Here is a 26,529-nt window from a genome sequence, read left to right as displayed (position 1 = left end):
TGTCATTAATATTAACCTTATTTTACAGACAGGTGAACCAAGGCCCAGAGATGTTAAGTGACTTTCAGATTACAAAGCATCTGAGTATGAGTGTCAGGATCATCATTTCAAATTCCTAACTTCAGTTTTGCTAATATCTGAGTATCCTTAGGATAATACTTCCTAGGTGCTGGGCATGGAACAAAGTGTTTTTAGCCATATCCTTCTGCATTCTTATCATACCCTGATATAGGGCACATGTCACCATCCGTGTGATCTCTTCAACCTCTTCTCAGGTGACTGTCTCACCATGTGGCAGCTTCTAAAATACATCATGATCTTTCCCACCCCAGAGCCTTTGTGCTTGCTCTTCCTACCACATTGAATGTTCCTCCCTTGTGCTTCACACAGGCAGAGTCTCAGCATCCTTTGAGTTTCACCTTAAGTCTTGTCTATACAAGAGGCCTTCCCAGATCACCTATTTAAGCATGTCCTTTCCTTTAGTGTCTCTCATAGCACTGTCTTTATTCTCAGCACTCATTGCTGTCGGTGATTATTTTACTGAATTGTCTGTCTATTATCTGTACTTCCCATAGAATGAAAGGGCAGAATAATTTCGGTCTCTGTTCTCTGAGATGTCTGGAGCAGAGCCCTGCACATTTAGGTCCTCAATGAAAATGTTTTAAACACAATAAAGGCCATTTACGAAAAACCTGTGGCTAACAAACTGATTGGGGGAAAAGCTGAAAGTTTGTCCTTTAAGAACCACAACAAGACAAGGATGCCCTATCTCACCATTCATATTCAACATAGTATTGGAAGCACTTGCTAGAGCAATTAGGCAAAAGTAGAAATAAGGGACAGCTAAATTAGAAAGGAAGAAGTGAAATTGTCCTTGTTTACAGATGACATAATATTATATACTGAAAAAACCTGGCAACCGCCTTTGGGTCCCCTCCCATTTTATGGGAGCTCTGTTTTCACTCTATTAAATCTTGCAACTGCAAAAAAAAAAAAAAAAAAAAAAGAGAGAGAGAAAAAGAAAAAACCCAAATGCTCTATCAAAAAACAAAAAACCGGTTACAGCCAATAGACAAATTCAGTGAAGTTGCACAATACAAATCAAAATACAAAAACCTGTAGCATTTATATACTTGAATCGTAAACTAGTTGAAAATAAAACTAAGAAAGGAATCCCGTTTAAAATAGCTACAAAAGATACCTAAAACTAAATTTAACCAAGGAGTTGAAAAATATGAATACTGAGAACTATAAAACATTGATAAATTAAAGAGGACACATATAAAAATGGAAAGGCATCCCATGTTCATGAATTTGAACAATTAATATTGTTAAAGTGAGCATACTGCACAAAGCAACATACAGGGTCAATACAATCCTTATCAAAATACCTGCAACATTCTTCACAGAAATAGAAAAAAATTCAAACATTCATAGAGAATCACAAAAGACCCCAATAGTCAAAGCAATGCTGAGAAAAAGAACAAAACTTAGAGGCATCACGCTACCAGACTTCAAAATATATACAAAGCTATAATAACCAAAACAGAATAGTCCTGGCTTAAAAACAGACATAGAACAATGCAAGAGAATAGAGAACACAGAAATTAATTTACATATCCATTGTCAGCTGATTTTTGACAAAGGTGCCGAGAATAGTCATTGGGAAAGTACAGTCTCTTTAATAAACGGTGCTGGGAAAACTGGATATCCGTAAGTAGTTGAATGAAACTAGACCCCTATTTCTCACCCCTATTTCTCATGCAAGAACCAACTCAAAATGGATTAATGACATAAAGTTAAGACCCTGAAACCATAAAACTACTAGAATAAAATGGGGGGAAAATGCTTCAGGACATTGGTCTGGGAAAAAAATTTATGAATAACACCTCAAAAGCAATGGCAACCAAAGGAAAAATGAACAAATGAGATTATATCAAACTAAGAAGTTTCTGCATATCAAAGAAAATAATCAATAAAGTGAAAAGATAGCCAGGAGGAAAGAAACTATTAATCAGACAGCAGATTAATATCCACAGTATACAAGAAACTCAAACATCTCAACTCAGAAAAAAAATCTGATTAAAAATGAGCAAATGATCTGAACAGATATTTCTCAAAAGAGGACATACAAATGGTCAGCAGGTATATGAACATAACGCTCAACATCACTAATCATCAAGGAAATGCAAATCAAAAGCACAATGATATATCATATCCCAGTTAGGATGGTTGTTATCAAAAAGAAAAAATGGTGACAACAACAAAAACAACACTAGGAAGAATGCCAAAAAAGGAAACTCATATACACTGTTGGTGGGAATGTACAGTAGTACAACCACTGTGGAGAATGACATGGAGGTTTCTCAAAAACCTACAAAGAGAACTCACACGTGATCCAGCAATTTTCCTACTGGGTATTTATCAAAAGGAAAGAAAAGGAAGGAAAATCAGTGTACTGAAAGGATATCTGTACCTTCATGTTTATTGCAGCACGATTCACAATAATCAACATGTGAAATCAATCCAGTGTTCAACAACAGATGACTGGATGAAGAAAATATAATATATACACACAACGGACTACTGTTCAGCCGTAAAAAAAAATAAAATGCTGTCATTGGTGGCAACATGGAAAGAACTGGATGACATCATATTAATTGAAATAAGCCAGGAACAGAAACTGCATGTTGTCACCCTTATGCAGAGGCGAAAAATAGTTGATCTCATAGATGTAAAAGGTAGAGCAGAGGTTACTAGAGTCTGGGAAGGGAGGGGTAGTGAGAGATTTTTTTAAAGGACACAAAATTGTAGCTAGATAGGAGGAATAAGTTTTCATGTGTATAGCACTGTAGGATGACTATAGCTAACAACAATATATGTTTTCAAATAGAAGAGAGCATATTGAGTGTTCCTAACACAAAGAAATGACAAATGTTTGAGATGATGGCTATGCTAATTGCCAATGGTCACTATACACTGTATGTATGAAAACATCACAAAGTACCTCTAAATATGTACAATTATTATGTGTCAATTTGAAACATATTTTTTAAATGTGTTGAATGATACAACAAGGGTGGAATAGAGATGATTTCTCTATTGCACAACAAGCAACTATTACTTTTATAAAGAAAATGCTTTAATGTGGACAAGAAAGTGCTTTCTGGCTGCAGTGCAGTAGAGAGTTGGTGGCAGGTGTGAGGTGGAAGCAAGTTGGCTAGTTTGGAGGTTGTTGAGCTAACCCCGTGTAAGAAGAGGGTGGCTTGGACTTAGAACAGTGGATGTGGAGCTGGAGTGGGCACTGAAACCAGAGATGTTTAGGAGAGGGAGGTACAGGAAGGGGAGTGAAGCTCCCACAGACTGCCTGGGCAGTCTCCTCCCCTGCCCTCCCAGAGACTTCAGGCCTTACTGGTGATACTGGATTCCTAAGTGGCCTTGGCCTTCTACTATTTCAGATCCAGCAGATGGGGAGACTGAACAAAGTGGTATCCTGGGCCCACCAGTTTTTCTACACTCACCCACTCTGATTTGAACAGTACACTGGCTTCCAGAACATTTGAGCCCAACTATGTCAAAGCTGTGTGTAGCCACAGGGGTGAGGTGTTCTTGGGAGAGCTGCTCTTCCTGAGAACAAAGGGCTCAGGCTATGATGTGGGGAGAAGGCCTGGACCTGTGTTCTACGCCTGGGCAGCTGAGGTTCCACCCTGCTTATCAAGGTGCCTCCTCTGGGAACCCCCTAGTCTCTATTTGACCCAACCAACTTCTTCACTTGCAGAACCTCAAGCCCCAATATGTATGACTTCTTCGTCCAGTGGATTGGTGAGTAAGCACCTGCCTTTCTTGCCTTGCCCACCCCAGACCCTTGGTGCTGGGTGACCGGGACTCTGCCCTGCCCTACTTAGTTGGTTATCCCATCAAACAGACAACCTGGCCTCTTTGTGCCTGTCTTAGGTTCAGTTGCTTTTTGGGGAGTCAGAGAAGCGGGCAGGAGAGCTTCTGGCTGGCTGGCAGGGGACATGGACCCAGGCACTTTCTCTTGCCAGGTTGTCTTCTACCCTGGATAGGCATCTCTCCCACTGGTCATGTTTCTCTGGTAAATCCCTGATTAAGGCACATTTTGGTCCAAAGACTGGTTCTAGAGAGACTGAATCTTAAGTATGAGCTTTCTTTTTTCTTTCTTTCTTTCTTTTCTTTTTTTTTTTTTTCAAGATGGAGTTTCACTCTTTTTTTTCTCAGGCTGGAGTGCAATGGCCGGATCTCAGCTCACTGCAGCCTCCGCCTCCCAGGTTCAAGCGATTCTCCTGCCTCAGCCTCCCAAGTAGCTGGGATTACAGGTACACACTGCCACGCCTGGCTAATTTTTCATATTTTTAGTAGAGAAGGGGTTTCACCATGTTGGTCAGGCTGGTCTCAAACTCCTGATCTCAAGGGATCTGCCCGCCTTGGCCTCCCAAAGTGTTGGGATTACAGGCACGAGCCACCTTGCCTGGCCAAGTATGAGTTTTCTGAATTGATTCTGGGTTTCTTGGAATTTGTTCCCTAATCTGACTAGTTAAAAAGTAACCAATTACTGTTTTCAGTGGTAAAGAGGACACTGGTAGTCCATAGCATGATGTCTCAATAGAGATTAGCAAAATATCATGGGATACTACTCATCAAATGCCTTATGAAAGGCAACCTCATAGAAGGGAAGGTTCTGGGTGACCACATATTTGATACCTTATAACATTTTAGTGAAATTAAGGAACATATTAAGATTGGCTGGTTGTGGGGTTCAACTCACTGAGAAAAAGAAAAAAAGATGGTCTGGTTTCTCTTAACTGCACTAGATAAAGTGAGGAAAGAAAAAGATGAGATCAGCATTCAAATTTCCAGTGCAAATGACCTGAAAGTGTCTGTGTTTGTCACAAAAGAAACCCTTATGTTATGTAACTGCCGACTGAAATATCTGAAAACTAAATCCAGATTCTAATCCTACCAGTGTCTGAATTAAAATGCAAATTAAATTCTAAACCTTGGAGGGTGTCTTCTATTAAAATGAGAGCATTGATGAAAGTAATGGGAGCTTGAAAATTAGAATGAGGACATATGGGAAGATTCAAATGAAGCAGGGGATATCAAACCTCTACATTCTGTTTAATCTTTTTTGTCATTTGCTGAGTCTATCTTTTCCATTTATGCATTTCAGATCCAGAGAAATAACTTCAGAAGCAACTGAAGTTTGGTGGCAATACCTTGTAAGACTGGCATAAGGTTCTCAAGCAGGCTGTATATGCTATCAATTAATGTCCAATATCTGGTACTGTTTCTTTCATAGCCAAGATTCATGGATCCAGCAATCCAGGGATGGAAATAGAAACGGAAAAACTCACCATCGTCACTACTGATCCAATAGCAAAAAAAATTTTTCTGTCCTACAAAATTGCTCTCTGTGTGCCTAGAGGTCTCAGTTCTGAAGAGAGGAATGTTTCCACCCAGAGACACATCAATTATACTCTTGAACTTGAAGTTAAGACTGCTCCCTAACCACTTCAGGCTTCTCATGTCTCTGAATCAAAGAGAGTTATGATACTAACTGGGTGATTGACATTGATTATCTATGTGAAATTGGTAGGTCTTTTACCAATGAACTTAAAGAAGAGTATGCCTGGAATATAGGAGATACCACAGGGCATGTCTTAGTAGTGTAGTGCACTGTGATTAAAGTAAATGGAAAAATACAACAATCCAATTGAGGCAGGACTACTAATGACCTAGATCCTGCAACAATGAAGGTTTGGATCACTATAGCAGGCAAAAAAGCATGACTGATTAAGGTGCCTGCTGAAGGCAAAGGGCATATGGAATGTATTGTGGAGCAAGATAGTTATAAATGAGAGCTGTGACCATGTGATCATTGATACAAAAAAGGACTGTAGTTGTTGTGATTATTTCTTATTTTGTTATGAATATGTTTGTGTTTGTATGATTTTTTTCTTCTCTCTTTTATCTCATTTACAATTTTTTTTTATTGTTTTCATTTTTTTTCAACTTTTAAGTTCAGGGGTACATGTGCAGAATGTGCAGGTTTGTTACCTAGGTAAACTTGTGCCGTGGTGCTTTGCTGCACAGATCATCCCGTCACCTAGGTATTAAGCCTAGCATCCATTAACTATTCTTCCTGATGCTCGTCCTCCTCCCACCCCCATCCCCAATAGGGCCCAGTATGTGTTGCTCTCTCAACATGTGTCCATGTGTTCTCATCATTCAGCTCCCACTTATAAGTGAGAACATTCAGTTTTTGTTTTCCTGTTCCTGAATTAGCTTGCTGAGGATAATGGCTTCTAACTCCATTCGTGTCCCTGAAAAGGACATGAGATCATTCCTTTTTATGGCTGCATAGTATTCCATGATGTGTACATACCACTGTTGCAGGATCCTTGGGGTGTCATTTTTCCAGCTGGAAATCTCTATGGCCAGTGGCACCTTGGCCTGAGTTTTGCATGGGCCCACTGGGCTTGTTCTGCCCACTCGGCCTGGCAGGCTGTGCTCAGCTTATGCTACCAACCTGGCTCCATGGCTACCAATGGCACGCCAGATGCAGAGTGGTGAGGGGTGTGTGAGTGAGCATGGGGTCTGGCAACTGCACACAGCTGCTGGGTATGTTGGCTGTGGCAGGGTAAGCAGCTCCAGGCACCAGTACAGGCACTGGCTCCATGCAAGGCTGTAGCTGGACCAGGAATACTACAAGCAGCTTCCACTGCAGGCATTGGGGAATGCAGTGGTGCCTGGAAGCTTGGGGATGCCAGGAATCGCAGAGCCCCAAAGAGGGTGTCATAGCCCTGACTCAGAGAGACCCTAGGCCTGGGCTTCCCAAGGGGCTGCAGCTCATCTCTTCCCATCACCTGCAATGTGTCAAGTAGGGGGCATGTTTCAGCTCTGTTTGTGCTACAGCTCTTTCAGTCCCACCATTTGGTGAGTCCCAAGTTCTTGTTCCATGTCCAGAAAGAATGAGGTATGCTTACAACTGGAGGGTGAGCAAGGCAGAGAGGAGCTCCATTGAACAACAGAACAGCTCTCAAGAGACCCAAAGTGGGAAGCTCCTTTCTGCAGGCAGGTTGTCTCAATGAATGTCCAGCTCTCAGTGGAGAGGAGACCTGCAGTGGATAGCTCCTTTCCACAGGCAGGCCATCTGACTGGTGTCCAGCTCTCAGCAGAGAGGAGACCCACAGTGGATATAGCTCCTTTCCATAGGCAAGTCATCCCAATGAGTTGAGGAGACCCAAAGTGGGTATCTCCTTCCCACAGCTGGTAGTCCCAACATTTGTCTGAGCCTGGCTGACTCCAAGGTTTTTATGGGCTCAGAAGAGAGAAAGTGCATGATGATTGGTCCATGAGTGGCCATGGGTGGGCCCAAAAAATGCACCATAAGTTCTAAGTCTGGGCCATGAACTCAACCTGGAATTGGCAGCCTGGCCCCCGGCTTGAAAGTAGGGTTTCACCAGGACCCACCACTTTCTGTGCAAGGGCCTGTTTGCCTCCTGCCATCATCAACATGCTGTCCATGGAGCCCAGGTTGTTTGTACCAAGGGGTGCCTGGAGGCCTGCACTGAGCCACCTTTACCCACCCTTCAGCCTCCCCCCAATACTCATTGGCACCCAAAGTCCAGAGGAGGCCAAGGCAGCAGGGGGCTGGCATGTCAGTGCCACCCTCAGTGCTCGCACACCTGGCTGGGTTGTGACAGCACTCAGGCTTGGCCACAACTTTGCTCTGCACCAGAGTGGGCACCAGGAGTGGGGAGAGGCCAGACAGTGGGAGCAAGCCCTTCCAAGCCTGTGGGGGCAGGGGTTTTCTGGGCCCCTGAGAGTGCAGGGATTCTCAGGTCTAGAGTCATGGTTGGGTGGCTGCAGTTACATCCAGGAGCCTGGGGCTCCTGCCCCACCAGCTTGGTAAAGGGTGGGGCTCCCACCTGTTCCTGAGTCCCACCAGACTGGCAGAGCTTACAACCCCAGCCATGCCTCCCATGCCGCAGCTGGTGTTTTTGCAATGGCCACCCCAGGTGAGCCACCGCTACCATCACTACATTTACTTTATCCAGTGTATCATTGATGGACATTTAGGTTGATTCTAGGTCTTTGCTATTGTAAAATGGCACTGCAATTAATATACACATGCATGTATCTTTATAATAGAATGATTTATATCCCTTTGGGTATATACTCAGTAATGAGAATCCTGGGTCAAATGGCATTTTTGTCTGTAGGTCTTTGAGGAATTGCCACACTGTCTTCCACAATCGTTGAACCAATTTATGCTCCTGCCAACAGCGTAAAAACATTCCATTTTTCTCTGCAACCTTGCCAGCATCTGCTGTTTTTTAACTTTTTAATAATAGCTATTCTGATTGGCATGAGATGGTATCTCATTGTGATTTTGATTTGCATTTCTCTAGTGATGTTGAGCTTTTTTAAAAAATATGTTTGTTGGATACATGTATGTCCTCTTTCGAGAAGTGTCTGTTCATGTCCTTTGCTCACTTTTTAATGGGGTTGTTTGTTTTTTTCTTGTAAACTTAAGTTCCTTGTAGACTCTGGATTATTAGATCTTTGTCAGATGGATAGATTGCAAACATTTTCTCCCATTCTGTAGGTTGTCTGTTCACTCTGATGATAGTTTATTTTGCTGTGCAGATGCTCTTTAGTTTAATTAGATCCCAGGTGTCAATTTTTGCCTTTTTTGCCATTGCTTTTTGTGATTTCATCAGGAAATCTTTGCTCCTGACTAAGTCCTGATAGGCATTGCCTAGATTTTCTTTTAGGGTTTTTCAGTTTTGGGTTTTATATTTAAGTCCTTTAATCCATCTTGAGTTAATTTTTGTATATGGTGTAAAGAAGGGGTCCAATTTCAATGTTCTGCATATGGCTAGCCAGCTCTCCCAGTATCATTATTAAATAGAAAGTCCTTTCCCCATTGCTTGTTTTTCTCAGGTTTGTTGAAGATCAGATCATTGTAGGTGTGTGGTCTTACTTCTGATTCTCTATTCTGTTCCATTGGTCAGTATGTCTGTTCTTGTACCAGTACCCTGCTGTTTTGGTTACTGTAGCCTTATAGTATAGTTTGAAGCGGGGGAGTGTGATACCTCCAGCTTTGTTCTTTGTGCTTATAATTATCTCGACTATTCAGGCTCTTTCTTGGTTCCATATGAATTTTTAAATAGTTTCTTTTTTAGTTTCATGAAGAATGTCAATGGTGGCTTAATGGGAATAGCATTGAATCAATAAATTACTTTGGGAAGTATGGCCATTTTTATAATATTTATTCTATCCATGAACATGGAATGTTTTTCCAGTTGTGTCCTCTCTGATTTCTTTGAGCAGTGATTTGTATTTCTCCTTCAAGAGGTTCTTCACTTCCTTTGTTAGCTGTATTCCTAGTTTTTTTTTGTAGTAATTGTGAATGAGAGTTCATTCATGATTTGGCTCTCTGCTTGCCTGTTGTTGGTGTATAGGAATGCTAGCTATTTTTGCACATTGATTTTATACTCTGAGACTTTGCTAATGTTGTTTATCAGCTTAAAAAGCTTTTGGGCTGAGACAATGGGGTTTTCTAGATATAGGATCATGTCATCTGCAAACAAAGGTAATATGACTTCCTCTCTTCCTATTCAAATACCATTTATTTCTTTCTCTTGCCTGATTGCCATGGCCAGAATTTCCAATACTATATTGAATGGGAAAGGTGAGAGAGAGCATTCTCGCCTTGTACTGGTTTTCAAGGGGAATGCTTCCAGCTTTTGCCCATTCAGTGTGATATTGGCTGTGGGTTTGTCATGTATAGCTTTTATTATTATGAGGTATGTTCCTTCAATACACAGTTTATTGAGTTTTTAACATGAAGGATGTTGAATTTTTTTGAAGGCCTTTTCCGCATCTATTGAGATAATCATGTGGGTTTTGTCTTTAGTTTTATGTGATGAATCACATTTATTGATTTGTGTATGTTGAACCAAACTTACATCCTGGGGATGAACCAACTTGATTGTAGTGGATAAGCTTTTTGAGGTGCTGCTGGATTTGGCTTCCCAGTATTTTGTTGAGTATTTTTGCATCAATGTTCATCAAGGATATTGGCCTGATGTTTTCTTATTCATTGTTGTTGTATCTCTGCCAAGTTTTGGTATCAGGATGATGCTGGTCTCATAGAATGAGTTAGAGAGGAGTCCTTCTTGTTTGATTTTTTTTGAATAATTTCAGTAGAAATGGTACCAGCTGTTCTTTGAACCTCTGGTAAAATTCTGCTTTGAATCTGTGTGGTCTTGGGCTTTTTTTGATTGGTAGGTTATTCATTACTGCCTCAATTTTGGAACTCGTTATTGATCTATTAAGGGATTCGATTAGGAAGAAGTTGAATCTCTGAATAGACCAATAACAGGCTCTGAAATTGAGGCAATAATTAATAGCTTACCAACCAAAAAAAGTCCAGCACCAGGTGGATTCACAGATGAATTCTACCAGAGGTACAAGGAGGAACTGGTAACATTCCTTCTGAAACTATTCCAATCAATAGAAAAAGAGGGAATCCTCCCTAACTCATTTTATGAAGCCAGCATCATCCTGATACCAAAGCCTGGCAGAGACACAACAAAAAAAAGAGAATTTTAGACCAATAATCCGGATGAACATCGATGCAAAAATCCTCAATAAAATACTGGCAAACCGAATACAGCAACACATCAAAAAGCTTATCCACCATGATCAAGTGGGCTTCATCCCTGGGATGCAAGGCTGGTTCAACATACGCAAATCAATAAACGTAATGCAGCATATAAACAGAACCAAAGACAAAAACCACATGATTATCTCAATAGATGCAGAAAAGGCCTTTGACAAAATTCAACAACGCTTCATGCTAAAAACTCTCAATAAATTAGATATTGATGGGACGTATCTCAAAATAGTAAGAGCTATCTATGACAAACCCACAGCCAATAGCATACTGAATGCGCAAAAACTGGAAGCATTCCCTTTGAAAACTGGCACAAGACAGGGATGCCCTCTCTCACCACTCCTATTCAACATAGTGTTGGAAGTTCTGGCCAGGGCAATCAGGCAGGAGAAAGAAATAAAGGGTTTTCCACTGCTCAATGAAATAAAAGAGGATACAAACAAATGGAAGAACATTCCATGCTCATGGGTTGGAAGAATCAATATCGTGAAAATGGCCATACTGCCCAAGGTCATTTATAGATTCAATGCCATCCCCATCAAGCTACCAATGACTTTCTTCACAGAATTGGAAAAAACTACTTTAAAGTTCATATGGAACCAAAAAAGAGCCCGCATCGCCAAGTCAATCCTAAGCCAAAAGAACAAAGCTGGAGGCATCACGCTACCTGACTTTAAACTATACTACAAGGCTACAGTAACCAAAACAGCATGGTACTGGTACCACAACAGAGACATAGATCAATGGAACAGAACAGAGCCCTCAGAAATGACGCCGCATAGCTACAACTATCTGATCTTTGACAAACCTGACAAAAACAAGAAATGGGGAAAGGATTCCCTATTTAATAAATGGTGCTGGGAAAACTGGCTAGCCATATGTAGAAAGCTGCAACTGGATCCCTTCCTTACACCTTATACAAAAATTAATTCAAGATGGATTAAAGACTTATATGTTAGACCTAAAACCATTAAAATCCTACAAGAAAACCTAGGCAATACCATTCAGGACATAGGCGTGGGCAAGGACTTCATGTCTAAAACACCAAAAGCAATGGCAACAAAAGCAAAAATCGACAAATGGGATCTCATTAAACTAAAGAGCTTCTGCACAGCAAAAGAAACTATCATCAGAGTGAACAGGCAACCTACAGAATGGGAGAAAATTTTTGCAACCTACTCATCTGACAAAGGGCTAATATCCAGAATCTACAATGAACTCAAACAAATTTACAAGAAAAAAACAAACAACCCCATCAAAAAGTGGGCAGAGGACATGAACAGACACTTCTCAAAAGAAGACATTTATGCAGCCAAAAAACACATGAAGAAATGCTCATCATCACTGGCCGTCAGAGAAATGCAAATCAAAACCACAGTGAGATACCATCTCACACCAGTTAGAATGGCCATCATTAAAAAATCAGGAAACAATAGGTGCTGGAGAGGATGTGGAGAAATAGGAACACTTTTACACTGTTGGTGGGACTGTAAACTAGTTCAACCATTGTGGAAGTCAGTGTGGCGATTCCTCAGGGATCTCGAACTAGAAATACCATTTGACCCAGCCATCCCATTACTGGGTATATACCCAAAGGACTATAAATCATGCTGCTATAAAGACACATGCACACGTATGTTTATTGCAGCACTATTCACAATAGCAAAGAGTTGGAACCAACCCAAATGTCCAACAACGATAGACTGGATTAAGAAAATGTGGCACATATACACCATGGAATACTATGCAGCCATAAAAAATGATGAGTTCGTGTCCTTTGTAGGGACATGGATGAAACTGGAAAACATCATTCTCAGTAAACTATCGCAAGGACAAAAAACCAAACACCGCATGTTCTCACTCATAGGTGGGAATTGAACAATGAGAACTCATGGACACAGGAAGGGGAACATCACACTCCGGGGACTGTTGTGGGGTGGGGGGAGGGGGGAGGGACAGCATTAGGAGATACACCTAATGCTAAATGACGAGTTAATGGGTGCAGGAAATCAACATGGCACATGGATACATATGTAACAAACCTGCACATTGTGCACATGTACCCTAAAACCCTAAAGTATAATAAAAAAAAAAAAAAGAAATAAAGGGTTTTCAATTAGGAAAAGAGGAAGTCAGATTGTTCCTGTTTGCATATGACATGATTGTATATCTAGAAAACCCCATCGTCTCAGCCTAAAATCTCCTTAAGCTGATAGGCAACTTCAGCAAAGTCTCAGGATACAAAATCAATGTACAAAAATCACAAGCATTCTTATACACCAAAAACAGACAGAGAGCCAAATCATGAGTGAACTCCCATTCACAATTGCTTCAAAGAGAATGAAACACCTACGAATCCAACTTACAAGGCACATGAAGGACCTCTTCAAGGAGATCTACAAACCACTGCTCAATGAAATAAAAGAGGATACAAACAAATGGAAGAACATTCCATGCTCACGGGTAGGAAGAATCAATATCGTGAAAATAGCCATACTGCCCAAGGTAATTTATAGATTCAATGCCATCCCCATCAAGCTACCAATGACTTTCTTCACAGAATTAGAAACAACTACTTTAAAGTTCATATAGAACCAAAAAACAGCCCTCATTGCCAAGACAATCCTAAGCCAAAGGAACAAAGCTGTAGGCATCACACTATCTGACTTCAAACTATACTACAAGGCTACGGTAACCAAAATAGCATGGTACTGGTACCAACACAGGGATATAGACCAATGGAACAGAACACAGCCCTCAGAAATAATACCACACATCTACAACCATCTGATCTTTGACAAACCTGACAAAAACAAGCAATGGGGAAAGGATTCCCTATTTAATAAATGGTGCTGGGAAAACTGGCTAGCCATATGTAGAAAGCTGAAACTGGATCTCTTCCTTACACTTTATACAAAAATTAATTCAAGGTGGAGTAAAGACTTAAATGTTAGACCTAAAACCATAAAAACCTTAGAAGAAAACCTACGCAATACCATTCAGGACATACGCATGGGCAAGGACTTCATGACTAAAACACCAAAAGTAAAGGCAACAAAAGCCAAAATTGACAAATGGGATCTAATTAAACTAAAGAGCTCCTGCACAGCAAAAGAAACTACCATCGGAGTGAACAGGCAACCTACAGAATGGGAAAAAATATTTACAATCTACCCATCTGGCAAATGGCTAATATCCAGAATCCACAACGAACTTAAATAAATGTACAAGAAAAAATCAAACGACCCCATCAAAAAGTGGGTGAAGGATATGAACAGACACTTCTCAAAAGAAGACATTTATGCTGCCAAGACACATGGAAAAATGCTCATCATCACTGGCCATCAGAGAAATGCAAATCAAAACCACAATGAGATACCATCTCACACCAGTTAGAATGGCGATCATGAAAAAGTCAGGAAACAACAGGTGCTGGAGAGGATGTGGAGGAATAGGAACACTTTTACACTGTTGGTGGGACTGTAAACTAGTTCAACCATTGTGGAAGTCAGTATGGTGATTCCTCAGGGATCTAGAACTAGAAATACCATTTGACCCAGCCATCCCATTACTGGGTATATACCCAAAGGACTATAAATCATGCTGCTGTAAAGACACATGCACACGTATGCTTATTGTGGCACTATTCACAATAGCAAAGACTTGGAACCAACCCAAATGTCCATCAATGATAGACTGGATTAAGAAAATGTGGCACATTTATGCCATTGAATACTAAGCAGCCATAGAAAAGGATGAGTTCATGTCCTTTGTAGGGACATGGATGAAGCTGGAAACCATTACTCTGAGTAAACTATCGCAAGGACAGAAAACCAAACACTGCATGTTCTCACTCATAGGTGGGAATTGAACAATGAGAACACTTGGACACAGGGTGGGGAACATCGCACACTGGGGCCTGCAGTGGGGTGGGGGAGCGGGGAGGGATAGTATTAGGAGAAATACTTAAGGTAAATGACGAGTTAATGGGTACAGCAAACCAACATGGCACATGTATACATATGTAACAAACCTGCACATTGTGCATATGTACACTAGAACTTAAAGTATAATAATAAAAAAAATCTATCGATATTCAAAAAAAAAGAAAAAACCAGCCTGAGAAAAAAAAGGTCTGGCATGGATGTGAAGTAATACACATGCCAGTCCCTTTGCAACAGCTCCCAAGAGCCCACTGATCCAGGGACCAGGGTTTTTAGCTTATTTGTCCTTATTTGTGAAATGAGGCTTATACTGCCCTGCATTTCACAGAGTGGTCTGGAGGACTGAAAGATAAAACATATGTAAAAGTGACATATTAGGTAAACTCTTACAGTTTCCACTTCCTGGTACTTGGGAGTGAGTTTTTAAAAAATTGTAAGTCTAAGAGTGAGTTTGCCCAAAGTCCCATTGTCTCTAACAAAAAATAAAGTCCTTTGCTTAGTCTTCCTACTTAACTTATTTCTATACATTTAAACATTTTTTCCCTACGTTTTGTTGTTGTTTTTCTGTATCAGCACATAAATAAGTAGTTACCAGCTTTCAGCTTCACTCTAGCGGAAAGGTCACCATACCATCTTCTCAATGGTAGGCTGTTGTGGCTGGTTCATTCAGTTCGTTGTTGGTGGTGTTTGTTTGCTTTTAAAGTGAAAGCAAGTTTATTGGGAAGGTAAAGGAATAAAGAATGGCTACTCAATCGGCAAAGCAGCCCCAAGAGCTGCTGGTTGCCATAAATTTTGGCAAATTTATGACTCACTATGTATGTCTGCATAATGTTAAAAAGTGGTAGGGGAGAGGTCTTAGGATGCATTGGAGGCACGATGTGATACAGAAGACAGACTTTGGGAGCCACATGTGACCAAGGTCAAGTTATTTCATTTCTCAGGCTTCAACTTGCTCATTTGTAAAGTGGAAATAGTGAGGCCTACTTGGGACAACAGAGATAGCGTATGTAAGATTCCTGGCACATAGTGAGAGTTCAGTGTTATTTGATATTATTATTATTCCAGATAAGAGTCTAACTTGGCAGAAGCTGATGTGTCAGTTACATCATAGGTTACATTACTTATGTGATGTTCAAACAATATTATTATTTTTGAAATACACCCAAGTTGGACAAATATGAGAATTGCTTAAGGCATTTGACTTACTATTGAGTAAGTTGTTTAAGTTATTATTCCAAATAGCAATTTATTTAATTTGATGTTAAGCAAATAAACTCTTTCATCAGATAGGGAAGGTGAAGTTTAAATGACTTTAGTTGACCTCAATATACTCTTTTTTTTTTTTTGAGATGGAGTCTTGCTCTGTCACCCAGGCTGGAATGCAGTGGCACGATCTCAGCTCACTGCAATCTATGCCTCCCGGGTTCAAGCAATTCTCCTGCCTCAGCCTCCCAAGTAGCTGGGATTACAGGTACCCACCACCATGTCTGGCTAATTTTTGTATTTTTAATAGAGATAGGGTTTTGCCAAGTTGGCCAGGCTGGTCTCAAACTCCTGACCTCAGGTGATCTGCCCACCTCGGCCTCCCAAAGTGCTGGGATTACAGGTGTGAGCCACCCCACCTGGCCCTCAATGTACTCTTAAATTTAATAATTTTGAGTTGGCCCATTTATATTTAATAAGGAAAACAGATACTGGATATTGACATTGTAAAATTAAATAATATTAGTAGTATTCAAAACTGTCTATGACTGGAGATTTTTAATGAGATTTTATACGATTTGCATTTTGTATTATACTGTGTTGTGGTTTAAAGTACTACAAAATGTGAAACTCTACAACTGCCCCAACCTTTTCTTCCTCCTACCTTCAAGGCCAGTGACTGCACTATGAATCCCAACCTCACTTACTAGGAATTGGGGGTGAGGTTGGGGTAGGAAATAGAGAGTGGAGGAGAGACCTTACCCTTCTTTCACTCTCAAATCCCTGAGATCCCCATCCAGAAACATTCCAACTTTCCTTTCACAGTCAAACTCTTCAAAGCGGTTGACACTTCTCCACAGCTCCTTACTGCCCTCCTAATTTCTTCTCAATCCACTTTATTTTGATTTCTGCTCCTATCATTTCAACATCTCTTCCCAAGTTTACAACTGACTTCCATGATATGAATTCCAATAAACACATTTTAAACGTTATCTTTGTTTTGTAACTCATCATTCATCTTTCATTTCAAGTGTCTCAGCCTCTCTCTTTGTATCTCACACTGGATGATCCTGGTTTCCTTCACACCTCTCTGCTTGCCTCTTTTCCATCTCCTCTGGAGGTTCTCACATCTCCACCAAACATTTTAAAAACTGGGTGGAGAAGTATGAGCCTTCAGAGGAGATGAAACAGAGTAACACTGTTGGATACATTTAAGGCTCCACTGCTCTATCCTTCAAAGGAACCAGAAAGACCAGCACAGGTGGTATAGCCCACAGGTCACATGGAGAAAGGAAAAGTGACCTTGGAATTCTCAGTCTGGAGAGAAGGAGGTTAGGGGTAGCCTTTTTTGTTTTTTGGTTTTTCTTTCGCACTTCATTTCCTTATCTGTAAGATAGGACTAGATCCAGATAACCCATATGGGTCTCTGCAGTTGTAGCATGAATCCGTTTTACCATAACACTGCTTTCCATATCTATCTGTCCTCTCCACCAGATTGTGTGTTGGCCTACCTTTGATACAGTTTTGTATCCTGGTATTTCCCAGCATTGGCAGGGGGACAGTGCAGCACAGTGAGAGTAGGAACTGGTTCTATGCTTCCTTACTGAAACTTTCCATTCTCTTACCTCCAGGATGTTGACTGGAGAAAATGATGGAACCATGTGCTAGTGGCCTTTTGCATGGAACTTACTATGTAAATTCTACTGGTTCCTAAGTCTTTTAACAGCTTGCTTGTCAATGCCCCCAGCAATAACCATAGCAGCTGTTCTGAATCCCTGCCCCTGCCATGGCAGAAGATGCCTCAGGATTCTCTAAAAAAAACTCAGGTTATCCAGCATCAGAGATACAATCTGCCTGTTTCCTCCTCCCATTCTTTCTCTTATGCTTATGTGCTTGTCTTCCCAGTTTAACCCCTTCAAAACCAAAACTACTGTGTTAATTAGGGACAGAATGAAGTGATCACTTCCCAACCTTAATGTGTTCATAAAAATATCTAGGACTACTCAGGAGGCTGAGGTGGGAGGATCGTTTGAGCCCAAGAGGTTGAGGCTTCAATAAACTGTGATAGCACCACTGTACTCCAGCCTGGGTGACACAACAAGACTGTCTAAAAAAATGGCTAGGACTGACTATTTATGAAGTTTCTGTGCCTCGCCCCTTCTGGCTCATCCATTCTATTCAATGCCCCATTCATCCCCTTCAGCCTCCCTGGCCATGTGTTTTCTCTCTTACTGCCCCTCTCTCAGAATCTTCTATCCTTCCTATTAGTGCCACCTCTGTGAGGAACAACCAACAGGCTCCCTGTCTTGAGAATAACCATCATTTTACTTTACTCATCTTCTATTTATCTACCTTCCCACCCTCTAGCTTCTACTTCTTCTCTTAATAGACAAAATTCTTGACCTGGGATATCTCCATTTCTTCATTGTCCACCTGCTTTGTAGGTCATTGCTCTACATTTCTCACCCTGCTGTTTCTTAAAACTCCCTGACCCCTGGTATGTCTCCTTAGTTCAAGTGAAATAAATGTTTATCAAACATTTATTGTGTGCCCAGCTCAAAGACGGGCTCCAGTCAGAATTCAAGACATTAAAAAAAAAAAAGTTTAAACCATCATGGTGTTTTAAAGCCTGATTAGGAAGATAAGCTGAATATGCAAAGAGATACAGAAGGAAGCTGTACAGGATTTTTTTTAATTCTTTTTTTTAATTTTTTTTTTTTGAGATGGAGTCTCGCTCTGTTGCCCAGGCTGGAGTGCAGTGGCGCTATCTTGGCTCCCCACAAGCTCCACCTCCCAGGTTCACGCCATTCTCCTGTCTCAGCCTGCCAAGTAGCTGGGACTACAGGGGCCCACCACCACGCCCGGTTGATTTTTTGTATTTTTAGTAGAGTCGGGGTTTCACCATGTTAGCCAGGATGGTCTCGATCTCCTGACCTTGTGATCCACCTGCCTCGGCCTCCCAAAGTGCTGGGATTACAGGCGTGAGCCTCTGGCCACATAGTACGTGTATATATTTATGGGGAACATGAGATGTTTTGACACACGGCATGCAATGCATAATAATCACAAGCCACCACGCCCAGCTCCTGTTTTTTTGTTTTTTGTTTTTTTTTTGAGACGGAGTCTTGCTCTATCGTCCAGGCTGGAATGCAGTGGCATGATCTCGGCTCACTGCAAGCTCCATCTCCCAGGTTCACCCCATTCTCCTGCCTCAGCCTCCTGAGTAGCTGGGACTACAGGCGCCCGCCACCACGCTCGGCTAATTTTTTTGTATTTTTAGTAGAGACGGGGTTTCACCATGTTAGCCAGGATGGTCTCGATTCCTTAATCTTGTGATCCGCCCGCCTCGGCCTCCCAAAGTGCTGGGACTACAGGCGTGAGCCACCGTGCCCGGCCCCCTGGAGCCTGTCTTAATCACTTACCCGCCAAATAAAATCTGGCTCCAGAGAGTGGTGCGTAGGCTTAAGGAATTGGGGGCGGGGGAACGTGGAGGAGGGACAGTGATAGGGAGAACAGGGAATTGTAGCAGAAATTGGGTTTATTGTTCAGAGCTGTCAATCAACACTTAACATATGCCTGTCTTAGCCTAAATCAATGAATAAATGAATGAATAAATAAATGAATGAAATGTGGGCAATGCCTATAAACATTGCTGGGACAGGGAGGTAGGGGGAGACAGCAGCTTGGGAAATCAGCCCTGTTAGATCCTAGTTCACCACCTGGTACGTTACAAATACTAAAACCATCACTTTCAAATTATTTTTACTACATTTTTCTGTTATCTGTACTGGAGTTTATGTCTCTGGCATCTAGAGTCAGCCCTTCATGGGCATGAGGACCCGAGCAGCCACACGAGGCTCTGAACCCACAAGGGCATATGCTCGGTTTAATGCTCTGTCATCTTAGAATTGTTAATAAAGTTTTTATCCCACGTTTTCATTTTGCACTGAGATTCATAAATTATGTAGCAGGCCCTGACTGCACCTGTATAGTGGAATTACTATATAATGGTACGCTACTGTGCATATCTTCTCCGTTCAGTGTTCAGTGCCCTCGTATCAGCAGCTTGAACTAGCTCATGGTACACGCTGGGAATCAGGGTGGGAATCAGTTGTAAACCATTTACCGGAACACCACTAGGCAGGCCACAGGATAAAGGAATAATGATCGTACACCTCCCCCTACCTCTGCCACCTGGGAATTTTGGTAGAATGCCAGAATGGAAAAGAAAATCTCTTGCATAGCCGTTTATTAATTTGTGATAAGGAAGAAAAACAATGACCTCAGCTTTAGCATTATTTTACAATATAAATTCAGATCCCGTGACTGAAAACTGTTGGACTTAAAAGAGGACCCTCCAGGAGCGCAAAAGCAGTTGGGCCGAACGAAGCGTGCGCGCTTTGGTAACCGGCTAGAAATCCCGCACGCGCGCCTGCCTCCTCTCCCCAGGCCTGAGCTGCCCCTCCCACTGCCTTTCCTTCTTCCCGCGAGTCAGAAGCTTCGCGAGGGCCCAGAGAGGCGGTGGGCTGCGCGACCCTACGCCAGCTCCGGGCGGGAGAAAGCCCCACCCTCTCCCGCACTCCCGGAAACCGCCGGCGTTCGGCGCTGCGCAGAGCCATGGAATTCTCCTGGCTGGAGACGCGCTGGGCGCGGCCCTTTTACCTGGCGTTCGTGTTCTGCTTGGCCCTGGGGCTGCTGCAGGCCATTAAGCTCTTCCTGCGGAGGCAGCGGCTGCTGCGGGACCTGCGCGCCTTCCCAACGCCCCCCACCCACTGGTTCTTTGGGCACCAGAAGGTAGATGGGAGGGAGGAGGGAGGAGGGACGAGGGAGCGGCGGAGGAGGATGCGGCAGAGGAGCCCCGCCGGCAGAGAGACGGCTGCTTTCTTCCATCCCTGGGGACCCTCCGGCTTGCACTGGCGTTTCCAGCCCGGCCTGTGGCTCTCAGCATCATTTTTCCTTGCTTTAGAGACTTGCTTTCCCGCAGCCCCACAGGGAAAGATCACTAAAGAGGAAGCTTTGGGGGCTGGGAGAGAGCTATTTAAAGAACCTGAATATGGAAAAAGAAAGCGAGGTGTAACTTAAGTCTGTCTCTCATTGCTTCACCAAGCCTTCCACATGTGTTGCTTTAAAAATAGCATGTTATTCTAAATAACTTATTAATTGCAGAAAATATGCAAAATCTATCCCAATCGTTGGCACCCTTAGTCCATTTTAACAGGAGAAAATTTTCTTTTCCTGAGATTCTTGTGAAGTAAGGAGCAGCCCCAGCCAGCCACTCGAGAAATACTGATTGATGGAAATTTGTAAAGGGAGACTGTTAGCTTTTGGTCTCTCCCGTTTTTTAAATCCACTCCCACCCCTAATTAAGGTTTTTATTCATTCAACCGACTCTGAGTGGCAATTGTGTGATAGGTACTAAGATTATAAAGAGAAGCTAAGTCCCTCCCCTGCACCTCCCAAGTCAGGTGCAGACTTAGGCCACAGAGAGAAAATGAAAATTTAAGGCAATGGGTGCTTTACTAGAGGCCTAGAGACAAGGGAATATCTGTCGGAGGAAACTATACATCTCTGCCTAGAGAAGGAAGGAAAGTCTGTGAAGGGCTGAGCAGAGTCTTAAAGGATGGTTGGGTGGTGTGGGGAAGGCATTCCAGCAGAGCTACTACACGATCCTTTGGTTTCCCCATTTTCTAGTCTTTCTTATCTAAAGCAACCACTTTCAACCCTTTTATCGGTTTCTTCTGGTATTTAAATCCTTACTTGTAAAATAATATTACTATATTGCATCTATTAATTTAATAAGTTTAGACATCTGCTGTGGTTTAGATATGGTTTGTTTGTCCTCAGCAAGCCTCATGTTGAAATTTGATTCCCAGTGTTGGAGGTGGGATCTGATGGGAGATCTTTGGGTCATTGGGATGGATCCCTCATGAATGTCTTGGTGCAGCTGTCTCCTTCATAAGTTCTCACTCTGTTAGTCCCTCTTCACCCCCCAGAACTGATTGTTGAAAAGAGCCTGCCACCTCCTCCCCTCTCTCTTCCTGTCTCTCACCATGTGATCTCTGCACACAGCTGCTCCTGTTCACTTCCACTATGAGTGGAAGCAGTCTGAGGTCCTCCTCAGATGCAGATGCCAATACCATGCTTCCTGTATAGCCTGCAGAATTGTAATCCAAATAATCCTCTTTGTGAATGACCCAGCCTCAGGTATTCCTTTACAGCAACACAGATGTACTAAGACAACATCCACCTATGAACTTCTTTATGACAGGCAATCACTTACACTTCATCTTCCACTGTCCCAGTAACAATATTGTATTGTATTTTTTAGTTAAATAGAAAAACTTCTATTTATATTATTTTTATTATGCGAATGTTATTTACTGCTGATCTAAATGGTCCTCTTTCATTTTATTTCTTTTCTCATAGAACTTTTCCCCACCCCACAGTATCAACTTCTTCCTTTTCTAATGTGCTTCATTTTTCAATATCTGTCACTATTTTTTTCCAAATGCTCTAATAGATCTGTCAAACACATCTAAATAATATTTCCAAATATGCAAACACGCTAAATAATTGTTCGTTTTTCTGGAGATATTTTTGCCACAGACCTCTCCTCCTGTTCCAGTCTAGACTGGTTGTTCTTTAAGCTTGGTATGCAGATATTGTTCTAGGACTCCCTGTTGATGCTATCCTGTGTTATGTATCTCTACTGTCGCATGGATACTATGTCGTCTGTTGTTTCCGTTGAATTGTTTTGGCATCCTTGTCAAAAATCAATTGACCATAAATGTCAAGGTCTATTTCTGAATCTTCAATTCTAATCCATTGAGCTATATGTCTGTCCTAACTCATGGACAGAGAGAGTGGAAGGATGGTTACCAAAGGCTGGGAAGGGTAGAGGGGAGCTGGGGGAGGAGGTAGGGATGGTTAATGGGTACAAAAAAAATAGAAAGAATGAATAACATCTACTACTTGATAGCACAGCAGGGTGGCTATAGTCAATAATAACTGTACATTTTTAAATAAACAGTGTAATAGGATTGTTTGCAACTCAATGGATAAATGCTTGAGGGGATGGGTACCCCATTCTTCATGATGTGCCTATCTCACATTGCATGCCTGTATCAAAAACATCTCATTTACTCCATAAATATATAAACCTACTATGTATCCACAAAAATTAAAAATTATAAATAAATAAATTATATGTCTATCCTTATGCTAGTACCACACTGCCTTACTGTTGCTTTGTAGTAAGCTTTGAAATCAGGAAGTATGAGTCCCCCCCACTTTGTTATTTTCCAAGATTATTTTGGCTATTTGGAATCCTTGAGTTTCTATGCAAATTTTAGACTCAGCCTATCAATTTCTACAAGGAAACCAGCTAGGGTTCTGCTAGGGATTGCATTGAATCTGTAGATCAGTTTGGGGATTATTGCCATCTTAAGAATATTAGGTCTTCTGATCCATGAACACAGGAAGCCTTTCCATTTAGTTAGGTTGTCTTTAATTTTTTTTTTTTTTTTTTGAGACAGAGTCCTGCTCTGTCACCCAGGCTGGAGTGCAGTGACGCAATCTCGGCTCACTGCAACCTCTGCCTCCCGGGTTCAAGCAATTCTCCTGCCTCAGCCTCCCGAGCAGCTGGGACTACAGGCACATGCTACCACACCAGCTGATTTTTGTATTTTTAGTAGAAACGGAGTTTCACCATATTGGCCAGGCTGGTCTCGAACTCCTGACCTCGTGATCCACCCGCCTCAGTCTCCCAAAGTGCTGGGATTACAGGTGTGAGCCACCACTCTCAGCTTTCTTTAATTTTTTTTAATGATGTTTTTGTATTTTTCAAAGTATACATTTTGCATTTCTTTTGTTAATTTCTGTTCTTTTTAATTTCATTTCAGACTATTTATTGCATTCATAGTGTTTTAGAGTCCATATTCCCTCTTGACTGTCACTAAGTTTTTTTTTTCTGTTTTTGAGAGGTTTCTATCAGAATTTTGCAGATTAGAGATGATGGACATGTCAAACTGTCTAATATTACCAACCCTCCCCATTTACTCAGATCAGGGTCCTTTTGGTGATTCACCATGCAGGAAGTCACAAGGAAATCTAGTATCTAAGGCTCAAAAGGTGAAACTTTTACATAGGCAGTAACATTTTATTGCTACATAATAACTGTACATATTTATGGAGTACCTGTGATATTTTGATACATGCATACAATGTGCAGTGATCAAATCAGGGTGTTTAGGGTATTCATCACTTCTAACATTTATTATTTATTTGTGTTTGGGACATTTCAAATCTTCAAGCTCTTCAGAAATATGCAGTAAATTATTGTTAACAGTGCTATTGAACACTGGAACTTATTCCTTCTATCTAAAGACAGTAACATTTTAAGTACAGTCATAAGGTTACAGAAGGATAAAGTGTGTATAGGGAAAATTCCCTACAAGATGAGAAATTTCATTCCTTACTCTTAGTAATACAGGTCTTCTACTATTCTTCAAACATGCCAAGGATATTCCTCCCTCGGAGCTTTGAACATGCACGTCTGTGGTTATACTGCTCTCCCTGCAAATTATTCAGGCCTTTGAACAAATGTTACCTCCTAAAAGAGGCTTGCCCTGACCATTCAGACTAAAATAGGACCTCTAGTACTCTCTATCTCCAACCCTCTTATTATTATCTTGGCCCTTATCACTCTCTGACACTATAGTGTATACGCTTTTGCTTGTTCGTTTATTATCCACCACTAACTACAGTATAAAATCTGTGAGAGGTAGGGTCTTTGTTTGCCACTATAAACCTAGTGCATGGTACAGTTGCTGGTGCATAATAGGTGCTCAATAAATCCTTTGTTGGATGCATAAATATGTTAGGTGCTAAGAAAATTTATTTATTCAAAGATCGATTTACTACATAGAATAGGCCAGGTGGTTTGACATTTATTCAGTAGCCAACATATGGGACCTAGGATGTACATATGCAAGTGTGTGTGTGTCTGCGTGTGTACTTGGATGTACTGCAGAGAACATCTATGTAGCTAAGTAGTATAAAGCACTTGGGCTCCAGAGTTAAACTGGAGTTTGAATCCTCATTACTGGTTGCCAGCTGTACACACTTGGGCAGATCATTTAACCCAGTCTGTAGGGCTCAATTTCCTCATCTCTAAAATAGGGATTGTAATTATATCTACTTCATAGGGTTCTTGATGTAAATATTAAATAACGTAGAACATGGAAAGCATTTAGCAGCACCTAGTTCATAGCAGTGCTTGATAAATGTTAGCTGTTGCTATTTGGGGGCACTATGCATTTTCTGAACATTTCTGAACAATGTTTACTAAATATATGTAGTACCCATTTTCAAGTGTATTTAGATGCTTCTCTGGGGATGAAGAAATATAAATTAAATATAGTACAGGATTCACAATAGTTTTCTGTCCTTTTTATCTAGTCAGGAATTACAAAAAGTATAGTGAAATACTTTCATGTGGCTGGGGTGTTGATGAAAATTTTTTACCTAAACAAACAATTGTCATATTAGTTTATAATATTCATGAGGGCAAAGGCCTTGTCTTTCTTATATTTTTCTGTATTTCTACCACCTGGTACATGTGATAGACACTCAATAAATACTTGTGTGTTTATTGTTTGTAAATGAATAAATGAAAAAATATTCACATTGTTGAAAACCACTACTCTAGATAGCCAGTGGGCGCTTATCACTGGCTCGATTATGGCAACATTAGCAAAAAAGTGCAGTATTTTAGAAACCAGATTCAAGAGTCTCCACCTTTCAGTGGCCTTGAACTATCCAGAGAACACTTTATGGGTTAAAATTGCTAAATGATAACAGAGAAAAATGGGAGCCAGAGTTGTCCACCTCTCCAGAGGATGAGAACAAGCAGTCCTGCAGCAGATACCGTGTGATTGGTCACATGAGGAAAAATCTGGCAGCCTTAAGATTACTTTGCAGCTGTGGACTCCCACCATCATGCTCAAGTGTGTAGGTGGGCACACCAAAACACACACATGCAGGTGCCCTCCACTTTACACAAGAAGCAAATGTAAATGAATCTTGTTTTCAGTGATTTGGAGAAACAATTTAAGTGAGCCGTTACTCATCTGCTTCTAAAAGCAAAAACTCTGGTGGTAGTATTTGCACTCTCATTTGTAAATGTTGGAAGCTGAAAGTTTTGTATTTGAGTTGGCTTTAAGATTCACACATCTGTGTAAATGGACCTTCTGTTGTTGGGGGGAGAATTTGGATTTTCTTTATAGATAGAGTTGGCAATTTTTTAGAGAGAAGCATTTACTGCTAAGTCATGAGAAATAATCACTGATGCATAATTAGAGAGAGGAACAGGGAGAAGAAATGGCGAGCTGGATGTAGGGTCATGCCCCATTTAGTAACTGTTAGTTTCCCACTTAGGAAATACTTCTTTTTAGCTTCCAGATCCCACTCCAATCTGAATGTGTGATGTTGGCAAGTGAGGCAGAGAGTGTGACTCAGCTCACCCTCTATTGGGATAAGAGTTCACAGTAAATGTCTTTCAACAGTGACTTGGTCTGGGGGTACAGAATATATTAATATTGAGAAGATAAATACACTAACTTTGTTTAGAGAATTATCCCCCAAGTTTAGAAGTCCCAAAGAAAGCACGTTATG

At 41.3% G+C, this 26,529-nt stretch overlaps 1 protein-coding gene across 6 annotated transcripts in view; it reads left to right on the top strand.

The window, feature by feature from the left end:
* The window catches only part of LOC116473121 (cytochrome P450 4X1), a 94,492-nt gene that overhangs the window by 44,313 nt on the left and 23,650 nt on the right, over positions 1–26,529 (top strand). For 4 of the 6 annotated variants that reach the window (XM_058442404.1, XM_058442403.1, XM_058442402.1 and 1 more), the window contains 3 exons: positions 3,779–3,822; positions 4,240–4,337; positions 5,192–5,240. In XM_058442404.1, the coding sequence (XP_058298387.1) occupies positions 3,799–3,822; positions 4,240–4,337; positions 5,192–5,240 (171 nt within the window). In that variant the 5' untranslated portion in view covers positions 3,779–3,798. Of the gene's footprint in view, positions 1–3,778; positions 3,823–4,208; positions 4,338–5,191; positions 5,241–18,984; positions 20,650–26,529 lie in introns of those variants that run through there. The other 2 variants (XM_032160763.2, XM_032160762.2) reach the window with 2 other exon arrangements.

Source organism: Hylobates moloch, unplaced genomic scaffold (assembly GCF_009828535.3).
Source record: "Hylobates moloch isolate HMO894 unplaced genomic scaffold, HMol_V3 SCAFFOLD_8, whole genome shotgun sequence".
Classification (NCBI taxonomy): Eukaryota; Metazoa; Chordata; class Mammalia; order Primates; family Hylobatidae; genus Hylobates; species Hylobates moloch.
This window is presented reverse-complemented; position numbering and strand designations above follow the sequence as displayed.